Source organism: Dipodascopsis tothii (assembly GCF_038497935.1).
Source record: "Dipodascopsis tothii strain CBS 759.85 unplaced genomic scaffold V1510scaffold_2, whole genome shotgun sequence".
NCBI classification, from domain to species: Eukaryota; Fungi; Ascomycota; class Lipomycetes; order Lipomycetales; family Lipomycetaceae; genus Neoaidaea; species Neoaidaea tothii.
In genome coordinates this window covers 259458-269218 of record NW_027117986.1, presented here as the reverse complement: position 1 = coordinate 269218, position 9761 = coordinate 259458, and the positions used below count along the sequence as shown (strand labels likewise).

At 57.4% G+C, this 9761-nt stretch overlaps 4 protein-coding genes across 4 annotated transcripts; 2 read left to right on the top strand and 2 right to left on the bottom strand.

Annotated features, from left to right (window-relative positions):
• The first annotated feature begins 123 nt into the window (after positions 1-123).
• On the top strand, positions 124-1512 carry V1510DRAFT_165785 (N2227-like protein-domain-containing protein). Its single transcript, XM_066930384.1, has 4 exons — positions 124-243; positions 275-655; positions 687-754; positions 786-1512. The coding sequence occupies exons 1-4, from the start codon at positions 194-196 to the stop codon at positions 1406-1408; spliced, it is 1122 nt and encodes a 373-aa protein (XP_066791444.1). The 5' UTR covers positions 124-193; the 3' UTR covers positions 1409-1512.
• On the bottom strand, positions 1402-2895 carry V1510DRAFT_410022 (iron permease FTR1/Fip1/EfeU). The gene is made up of 2 exons (XM_066932652.1): positions 2734-2895; positions 1402-2636 (listed from the first exon to the last, which is right to left on the bottom strand). Exons 1-2 carry the CDS (start codon positions 2766-2768, stop codon positions 1616-1618), a joined length of 1056 nt encoding a protein of 351 aa, XP_066791443.1. The 5' UTR covers positions 2769-2895; the 3' UTR covers positions 1402-1615.
• A 3280-nt stretch (positions 2896-6175) lies between these two features.
• Positions 6176-8415, top strand: V1510DRAFT_410017 (Cupredoxin). Its single transcript, XM_066932651.1, has one exon. It carries the CDS (start codon positions 6378-6380, stop codon positions 8175-8177), a length of 1800 nt encoding a protein of 599 aa, XP_066791442.1. The 5' UTR covers positions 6176-6377; the 3' UTR covers positions 8178-8415.
• On the bottom strand, positions 8294-9633 carry V1510DRAFT_410016 (nucleophile aminohydrolase). Its single transcript, XM_066932650.1, has 7 exons — positions 9489-9633; positions 9259-9421; positions 9101-9208; positions 8979-9065; positions 8823-8913; positions 8684-8778; positions 8294-8637 (listed from the first exon to the last, which is right to left on the bottom strand). Exons 1-7 carry the CDS (start codon positions 9511-9513, stop codon positions 8589-8591), a joined length of 618 nt encoding a protein of 205 aa, XP_066791441.1. The 5' UTR covers positions 9514-9633; the 3' UTR covers positions 8294-8588.
• Positions 9634-9761: the final 128 nt, after the last annotated feature.

Genomic DNA, 9761 nt, shown 5'->3' with positions numbered 1-9761 from the left:
GATTGTTTGATAGACGGCGTCATGCAGGGCTAGGGCGCCGGCGCGTCATGCGCGCACTGCCCGCACCGCCGTGGCGCGGGCCGCCCGCCGTGGCGCAGGTCGCACCGCCGCGCACCGCCGCGCACCGCCCGGAGCGCACCGCCCGCGCACCGCCGCACACCGCCGCAGCCGGCCCTCGCGTCTGCCAACCAGCATGGACGACTCCGACCGGCAGGCCGACCAGAACGCGCTCACGGCCACGCTGTAAGACTCGCAACGCGCGCGCTGACCCCAGCAACTCGTTCTACCTCTACCGGCGGGCCGCCCACCACAATGTGACCGGCCGGCGGCGCGAGCTGTACGCGCGGATGTCGGAACGGCACCGGGCCGTGCTCGCGCAGACCACCGGATTCCTCCATAACCTCGAGCAGATCGACGTGGCCATCGACCAGAACAGCGGGCTGCTCGAGCTGGTTGCCCAGATCGGCGCCAACGAGTTCGAGGCGCCGCAGGACCGCAGCGAGTGGGCCTCCGCCAGCACCGTCGACATGGACAAGGCCCAGGGCACGCTCAAGCAGATCTACCGGGACTGGAGCGCCGAGGGCGAGCGCGAGCGCGCGACGTGCTACGGGCCCCTCCTGGCCGAGATCGACCGGCTCGTCGGCGACGGCGACCGGTACGTGGACGCGTGGACGCGCTGACCGCAGACGGCAGGTCCGCGTGCTGGTGCCGGGCTGCGGCCTCGGCCGGCTGCCTTTCGAGCTGGCGGCTAACGGTGGGATCGTGCGTGGCCGCGCTGACCTCAGGATACACGGCCCAGGGCAACGAGTTCTCGTACCACATGCTCGTCGCGTCCTACTTCTTCCTCAACCACACGACCCTGGCCGGGCAGTTCCGGGTCTACCCGTTCGTCGGCTCGTTCTCGCACCTGCGCACGCACGACGACCAGCTGGCGGCCTTTGCCGTGCCGGACGTGGTCCCGGCGGCCGTGTTTGCCGGCCTGGCCGCGGACGACGCAGACCCGGCCGGCCTGCCGCGGTTCTCGATGACGGCCGGAGCCTTTGTCGACGTCTACAGCGACCCGGCCATGGCCTGGGACGTGGTCGCGACCGCGTTCTTCATCGACACAGCGCCCAACGTGCTCGAGTACATCGAGACGATCCGGGCAGTGCTCGCCCGCAGCTCAGCCTCCAAACGTTACTGGGTCAACTGCGGCCCGCTGCTCTGGCATTTTGAGTCCGGCCACGACGACCAGCCCGCCGGCATCGAGCTGCCCATGGCCGACCTCGTCAAGGTCATCGAGAGCTACGGGTTCGTCTTTGACAAGCTCGAGCACGGCATCCAGGCCGCGTACGCCACCAACCCGCGCGCCCAGGGCAGCTGGGTCTACAACAACACGCTCTGGGTGGCGCGGCTCGCAGACAAGTAGTCGTTACATGTATTAATTCACATCAGAAAGCGATAACTGGAAATATCTATTTCATAATTAACTATTAACATTATAAGTCAGCGTCTGACCCACTTTTGTATAACCATATTGAACACAATAACCAAAACACTAGGTAATTAATAGAACAGAAGTGAATTTATGTATGATCTAAGAACATAACTCGAACTATTGACCCGAGCGTCCGGCTTAGACCGAGTTGCTCTCCGACTTGATCTCCTTCTCCTCGGGGCTGTCAAGGTTTCTGAGGTTGACCTCAGGAACGATGACATCCTTCTTGGCGCGAGCCTTCATCAGAGGGAAGTGGCCCTTCTTCTCCTTGAAGAGCATCAGGCAGATCGCAATCGAAACGCAGATCCAGTACAGGTTGTAGACAATGACCGAGCCGTAGTAGCCGGTGTTGGTCCATCCAAAGAGAGCGTTGAAGATCATCCAGCCGCCGTCGGTCTCGCCGTTGCAGCAGTTGACGTGCCAGATGGTGTAGCGGATGTCGTACGAACCGGCGCCGGAGCCCTCCTCAGAGACGTCAGAGCCGACAAGCTTGACGTAGGTGTTGTCCTCAAAGTACCAGACGGCCTTGGCCATCAGACCGGCGGCGACCAGGTACAGGAAGCAGGTCGAGATGATCAGGAAGATCTGGATGCGCACGTAGTTGCCACCCTTGTACATCAGGAAACCGATGGCACTTCCGGCGAGCAGACCGCAAATGACAGGCAGGGGGAAGGCCGAGGCCGGGGCCGAGAGCGAGACACCGCCGACGAAGACAATGGCCTCGAGACCCTCACGGAGCACGGTGAAGAACGGGAGCAGGGCAAGAGCGTAGCGGCGCGACCACTGGCCGAAACCCTTCTTCTTGTTCTCCTTCGAGAGCGCAATGGCGATCTTGACGCGCCACTTCTCCTTCATCTTGTTGATTCTAAGCAGGGCCAGACCCATGATGGTGATGATAAGACAGGCAATGATAGCGAACACACCCTCCCAGATGTCCTCGGACTGTCCCCAGATGTCGTTTCCAAGCTTGTACCAGACGGCAATGAACGCCGCACCGATACAAAAACAGATGAGCAGGCCGATCGCAGAGCCAATCCACACCTGCCACACTAGTCTCTTGTACAACTTCGGATCATCGGTGGCTCCTCCCAGACCCTGCTTGATGAAGGCCAGAAGCACAGAGATAATAATCGATGCCTCGAGAGTCTCTCGGAAGACACTGCTGCGTTAGCGCGGGTCCTCTCGAGGCATTGTTCGCCGAACACTCCCAGTGACGGGGGAGCGTGACAGGCATCGGAAACATTGTCTCAACTTACATGAAAAAGACGGAGACATTGAAAACGTCCGCCATTGTTAAGAGAGTTCTTCACAGTCTCAGTGAATAAGGAAGGAAAAAACATGTTAAGGGATTATAGAGATATATATAAATGCCTACGCTACAAAATCCTCGTTCAAGGACGAGAACCAGCGATTCTGTGTCTGCGAAAAGTAGAAGTTTGAAAAAGATCAATTCGAGTTAAAGGTTAATTTGGCGCAGGTGAGCGGCACATTTAGAGCTTGTGTTGTACAGAAAAGTATAATGCAGCGCTTACCCACAACAGTATGCCCGAGGGCTTCCTTAGAGCAGCCTGTAATTTCCAGCGCGAGTTTCCAAAACAAAGCGGCCACTACCGCCGCCGTCTAGACTGATGCTGCGATATGCCGTTGGCGAGCTAGTGTGTTCTAACGTTAAGGCGAGGGATTACGGCTGAACCATGGTCTTCGCGGGATAACTGCCGCGGCGAGAGCTAGTCTCCAGGGCAAACGCGTCGACGGTGCGGCGACGGCTAGATAATCGCTGTCACCGAAAGTGGCAAGTGTGGGTACGACGTGGGTACGATCGCGATGGCGTACTGTCCTTTTTGGAATGTAGAACAGGTAGTGCGTGGTTTCAAGTAAACCTTGTCCCCGCGTTGGGACTAGACTCAGCGGGACTGAGCACCCATATGCTTTTAGTCTAGATCAGATAGCCCGCTGGCCAGTGATATCCTCTGATCGAATTGATAGCGTCTTCTGGACGTCCACCACAGCTGAATAAACAAGCAGGCATTCTTGGCGAAGGAGGCGAGCTCAGGTATGTAGTCCGTCTGCACCCAACCGTCATTACTGGAGCTCTTGGCTCTGTGTGCTAAGAGCGAGGGCCAAGGCTCTGTTGCTTGCCGTTGCTTGCGGGCCCTGCCGTGCTTGGCTGGCAAAAATATTATACACAATGGACTAGCCTAGACCTTGCCACGACATCGCCGGTCCGGCGGCGCTCCGGCTGCATGATTCCACCGCGCGTCAGCCCGCGGAATCACAGCCTGCCTAAGCCGTGCCAAAACGCGCCCGCTATCGGTTCTGCATGTTCATGCTGTCGGCTGCTAGGCCGCTGAATCGGTGTGACCCGCAGTCGCACGGCCAGTCGCGCGCCGAGCATGGCACAGGCGTTTCGGCGTGCCGTCGGACGTTGCCGACGCCCGCAGCCGTCTACGTAACGCGTGTTTGCTGTACGGGTCTATGGCGTCCGTAGCGCCGTTTCGAACGATGCTCCCAGCGAACTTGAGTCGGAGCTCATCGCGGCATTTCCGAGTGTTGGGTGCTAGACGGGGCCTTGTGCACTATGGCAGCCATCCGGAAGCAACCCCGGTCGGCCGATATTATGCCTGCCAAAACTCTGTTGGGTGGCCAGAACTACCGGCGGGGATCTAGAGCCGCACTGGTTTATCTAAAAGATCAAATCAGATGTTTTTAGAGTTTCCCGGATCACCAAACCCATACTGGACAGCCGGCGCAATACCGCTCGCCGCTCTCATTGTTCCCGCGCCAGATAGTCGGGCCTAGACTGCCGCTGTCGCCGAGGGAAACTTCCGATGTGGCTTCCGGGTCAACGGAAGAGGCCGAGGGCCATTATGCAATTATCAGATGGCACTTGTACGTCAAAATTTCAGCCGCCTGGTCGGCGGCGGTGGCGGGGCACGCTGGTAGGGCTGCTATTGTTCGACACGCATTGAGTTTTCACGGCCGTCAACCGGGATTGGGCAGTTCCTGGATACTGGCCGAACCAGGCCGCGCAGCCGCTCAGGGCCGACGTCGGAGCAGACGGTGGCGACTCGCGCCGTGAGGCAAGCCAAGAGCCCGGCCACCGAGAGTTTCGAGGCCCAAGGTTTCTCGGCGCCGATCCGGCGCCCCGCCGTCCGCGGGACGGTCAGGGCTCGGCAGCTGTCTACGGCTGGCCCGGCGGGATCGCAGCAAAAGTCAATTTGTTGACGTCCTGAGCGACAGGCATATGTAGTCAATGGTTCATGAGATCAAGCAGTGCGCGCGGCAACATGCCGGCTTCAGGAGCCGACGCAAGGGAAATTCGCAAGCGAGAGAGCCCACCGGCCAGTCTAGATCGTTTGGCGAGTCAACAACGCCACGGGCTCTGTCTAATGAACCAGAATAGTACGCAAGCTGTGGTTAGTCTGCGCAACCTCGAAGAGCTGTAGCGAGCGCTAATTGCGTTCGTGGACCCGGCCGCTGCCGCCCTAGTGCGCGCGATGCTGAGAGACGCGTGCGCCTGGGGGTAGTCAGAACGGCTAGGCTTGCGTGCACTATGTGCATATTAATCTGGCATGTTAATCTAAATGATCTATTGAGTTCGAATAAGCAGTCACGGCCAGACATCAGATAATTTGAAGCCGGAAAAAGTAGGGTGGCCTCCGGGACCGGCGCGCAGCCAGTGCGTGCATTTTTTTCGCTGCCCAGCGCTAGCAGCAGACGCTAGCACGGGCGCAGAGCTTTGGAACATATTCAACTCTATGAGTTGGCGGATTTCGGGCTAGCAGGCAGAGTGGAGACCGGTTACCAACAAAATCGCATGACCGTTCTCACAACGTGGTACCGCGGCTCTGATTATCTAGATATCAGCGGCCGCTGGCCGGTGGCCAGGCGAAACGGGGCTTTTGTTGCCTCCGGGGTCAAGGTTTCGCCGCATAAGGTATACTTAGCGCCGAAAGAAGAACTGTCCCGGGGGCACCCATCGTCGAGACCCGGCCAGTCCAGGTCGCCATCGCCGGGAAGTGTCCCGAGCCAAGCCCTGGTCTATATGACAGACTCGGATCTATCTTGGCAATTCTATGGGCTGTGGGCTAGAATGGCTATAGCAAGCGTGACCATGCTTGTGGTTAGATCATATCAATCTAATCAATCAGCATAGTCGCCGTGAGTCCAAAGTCGCAAACCCTAAATCGAGGTGGTGCGGAAACCATTACACCGCGCGGGTACTGCGCGGGTACCGTACAGACTTGTGCTGAGGAATTGCCTATTCGGGAAGGGCTATAACTCTAGATGTAATAGATACACGAGTACCCACATTTTTTGTCACCCGCAATTCACCCAGTCTCCGTTTTCGCCTTGCCCGAGCCGACGCCTTTCCAGCAATCGCAGCCGATAGCCCCACGTCCTAGGGTCCGGCCACTTCGGCGGCTTGTCTGGATGTACCGCCGACCCTATTTCGAGTGCACACTACCCGCATGTGATGCCGCCAGCGGGTTAGCCACCGCGGGCCGGTTCCAGGCCCTAGAAATTATCTGATGTAGAACAAGGTTAGCCCGTTTCCATCAGTCTGTACCAGCATTACTGGTGCATTATGCATTTGTTAGCAGTGCACATAAACTTTTTCGAAAGTCTGTTTACTGTTCCGTATAACGCTAAAAGTTTAGTTGTCGATTCCATTAGAGCTGCTCGACTGACTTCCCATATTCACCTCCATCGTAGAGTAAAGTCTCTTAGGTTTGCTCCAGGAGGACAGGTGCTTCTATAATATAATTCATTCTTTTCCCTATTTTCCGTTTTTTTTTTTCATTCTTCGTCAATTCTTTGAGCAATTCTTTCACCTTAGCGGGTTGATCAAGAATTACACAAGGATTACATCCTCTAGAGTGAGAAGACAACAGGCGCAATGCGTTTCCAGACTCTGAGCGCGCTGGCCTTCCTCGGCCTGGCCGCGGCCAAGACGCGCAACTATGACTTCAGCATCGACAAGATGACTGTGGCTCCTGACGGATACGAGCGCTCGAACTCGATCGGCGTCAACGGCGTCTGGCCGCCGCCGCCGATTATCGTCGACAAGGGCGACCAGATTGTCATCAACATGACGAACAACCTGGGTGACGAGAACACCTCGCTTCACTTCCACGGTATGTTCCAGAACGGAACCAACGGCATGGACGGCCCGAACTATGTCACCCAGTGCCCCATCCCGCCGAACTCGACTGTTGTCTACAACTTCACTGCCAACCAGTCGGGCTCGTACTGGTACCACTCGCACACCTCGCTCCAGTACCCGGCTGGTCTGCGTGCTCCTCTGATCATCAACGACCCCGAGGACCCGTACCTCGACATGTACGACGAGGACCTCTACCTGACCGTCTCGGACTGGTACCACGACGACATGCAGGTCCTGAAGGCGTCCTTCCTGAACCTGGCCAACCCCACTGGTGCTGAGCCCATCCCCGACCACAACCTGCTGAACGACACCGTCGGTCTCAAGTGGGCCGTCGAGGCCGGCAAGACCTACAGAGTCCGTATCATCAACATCGGAGCTTTCGTCTCGCAGTACATCTGGTTCGAGGGCCACACCATGACCATCATTGAGGTCGACGGTGTCAACGTCGAGCCTGCTGAGACCGACATGATCTACATCACTGCCGCCCAGCGTTACTCTGTCCTGATCACGGCCAAGAACGACACGTCTGCCAACTACCCCTTCGTCGCCTCGTTCGACACTGACATGCTTGACACCATGCCCGACACCCTGAACATCAACGCTACCGCCTGGGTCTCGTACAACTCGAGCGCCGACTACCCCGACGCCGAGATCCTGGACGAGTTCGACCCCTACGACGACTTCTACCTCGTCCCGTACGAGAAGGAGGCCGTCCTGGACCCTGACTACACCATCACTGTCGATGTCGTCATGGACAACCTGAGAGACGGCGTCAACTACGCGTTCTTCAACAACATCACCTACGTTGCGCCCAAGGTCCCCACCCTGTACAGTGTCCTGGGCTCGGGCGACTACGCCAACGACACCACCATCTACGGCGAGTACACCCACCCGTTCGTTCTGGACCACGGCGACGTCATTGAGATCGTCATCAACAACCAGGACACCGGAAAGCACCCCTTCCACCTTCACGGTCACACCTTCCAGGTCGTCGAGCGTTCGAATGCTTCGGACTCCGACACCGACTTCATCACCTACGATGCGTCGAACCCTGGCATCGAGCAGGAGTACCCCATGAGACGTGACGTTGCCTTCGTCCGTGGCAACGGCTACATGGTCCTCCGCTTCGTCGCCGACAACCCGGGTGTCTGGTTCTTCCACTGCCACATCGACTGGCATTTGGCCCAGGGTCTTGCCCTGACCCTCATTGAGGCGCCCAAGCAGCTCCAGGAGCAGGTCATCCCCGATGACTTCATCAACGCCTGCAAGGCCGGTGGCTTTAGCTACGAGGGCAACGCCGCCGGCACCACCGACTGGCTTGACCTGACCAGCCAGAACAAGGCCCCTGGTACCATCGCTGCCGGCTTCACTGCCCGTGGTATCGTTGCCCTGGTTTTCTCGTGTGTTTCGGCTTTCGTCGGTATGGGCTTCATCGCCTGGTACGGTTCGACCGAGCTCAAGGCCACCGAGGCCGAGGTTGCCGAGTACCTGCACGAGCCCCTCGAGCCGGACACCATCCACGAGCAGAACTAAATCAGTTTCCGTTCTCTGTTTTTTGGCCCTTTGATTTCCATTACATAATCATTATTTAAATAATTTACGGGTAATACGGCCTTGGAACAACACTACGCGATTTCTGATAGTTTTGTCCTCCGTATGTATCAAGAACCAAAAATGCTACTTTAATTATATGTATAGTTTTATGGGATTAGATAATGTTAAGAGTTAATAAGGCGCCCTAGCGGCGACATTTTGAATAACAATTCCCGAATCAGTAGAATCAAGTTTATTTTGATCTTAGAAGCTGTTCCATGCTATAGACAACAATTGCTGGTGTGGCCAAAGACACCATGGTGTAAATGTGGATGTGTGCGTCTATTATGCAGAAAACTATGGAGCGTTTTGTGTGTGCTGGACGATGAGAAACCGGACGAGGAGATGCGCTTAGTCCTGTCTGGTCTTCAGCAGCCGCTTCACGACCTTGTCCTTGGTGCTGCAGGGGTCAGTACGATCGATTGCGCAGCGCCGGCTGCACTTACATGACGTAGACGATGGCACCCCATCCGGACAGGGCGTCTCTGTCCTGTGCGTTGAGGAGGGCCTGCGAGATGGTCTCGAAGAGGTCGTCGGGGCCCTGCGCGCGTTAGCGGTGTCCCATGAGGCTGCGGATGAACTTACAAGATCCGGCTCCCAAAGGCCTTCGCACATTCCAAAGAGCTGGTCGGAAGCAGTACCGGTGACGATGAAGTCCTTGGCGTAGTCGACGCAGCTGGGTGTGTGTTAGCAGCCACCGAGACGCATGCGGGGTCTGTCCGCCGAAGGACGATAGCTTACCCAATCAGATCAAACCCGCAGATGAACGGCTTCTCGGTCTTGGAGTTGATGCCGGCAACGACGGGACCGATGAAGTACGGGCCGAAACTGGACTGTCAGAATGGGTGTGAGAGAACACATACCGCTTCTCGTAAAGGCTGGTCGACACCAGCTGAGCGAAGGTCTCAGGCTCAATCTTGCGCTCCTCGCGCAGGTTGTACAAGTTCGTCTTGTAGCGGAAGACCTCGGACCTAGAGCTGGTCAGCAGCTGCGACGGATGGCGCCGTTGCGGTGTCCTTACAGCGTGGTAACATCGGTGGCCAGGCCGGTCAGGCCCAAGTACACATCATCGTACTGGAAGATCTTGGGGAAGTTGTTGGAGACCGTGAGAGCTTGCATTCCAAGACGCAGGTCGCATCCGATGGCGACGCAGTCCTTGCCGACCATGGCAACGCACGCTCCGCCTGTTGATTCGTGTCAGCAACGCACGTCCTATGTCGGCGCCGTGCAGGCGGCATCCATCCAACTAACCGTTGATTTCTTGAGGGTTCGACATCTTTCTTGGAGTATCACTCGGCCTCGATAGAGAAAGCGAGCAGCTGGATGACGATGCGAACGAGTATCGAAGAGACAGCTGGTGGAAAGTGAGCTCGCGGCGTGACGTTCGTGTATTCTGGAGTGCTCCATGGGCCCGTCATTAAGACCAACAGGGTAACGTTGCCGTAGGTGGACTAGTGCGTACAGATGGTGACGCGCGAGCATCGCACAGTTATGCCTTGGGCGCGTCGTAGCGTTGTGGGCACG

Excerpts from the sequence above, each read along its gene's own strand:
- V1510DRAFT_410016 (XM_066932650.1), bottom strand. The coding sequence starts at position 9,513 with ATGTCGAACCCTCAAGAAATCAACG. Across the intron at positions 8,779-8,822 it reads GCCTTTGGGAGCCGGATCTT|GGCCCCGACGACCTCTTCGA; the intron begins GTAAGTTCATCC and ends TAACGCGCGCAG. Across the intron at positions 8,638-8,683 it reads GGTGCCATCGTCTACGTCAT|CACCAAGGACAAGGTCGTGA; the intron begins GTAAGTGCAGCC and ends TGACCCCTGCAG.
- V1510DRAFT_165785 (XM_066930384.1), top strand. The coding sequence starts at position 194 with ATGGACGACTCCGACCGGCAGGCCGACCAGAACGCGCTCACGGCCACG. Across the intron at positions 656-686 it reads CTCGTCGGCGACGGCGACCG|ACGGCAGGTCCGCGTGCTGG; the intron begins GTACGTGGACGC and ends CGCTGACCGCAG. Across the intron at positions 755-785 it reads TTTCGAGCTGGCGGCTAACG|GATACACGGCCCAGGGCAAC; the intron begins GTGGGATCGTGC and ends CGCTGACCTCAG.
- V1510DRAFT_410017 (XM_066932651.1), top strand. The coding sequence starts at position 6,378 with ATGCGTTTCCAGACTCTGAGCGCGCTGGCCTTCCTCGGCCTGGCCGCG.
- V1510DRAFT_410022 (XM_066932652.1), bottom strand. The coding sequence starts at position 2,768 with ATGGCGGACGTTTTCAATGTCTCCGTCTTTTTCAT. Across the intron at positions 2,637-2,733 it reads AATGTCTCCGTCTTTTTCAT|TGTCTTCCGAGAGACTCTCG; the intron begins GTAAGTTGAGAC and ends CTAACGCAGCAG.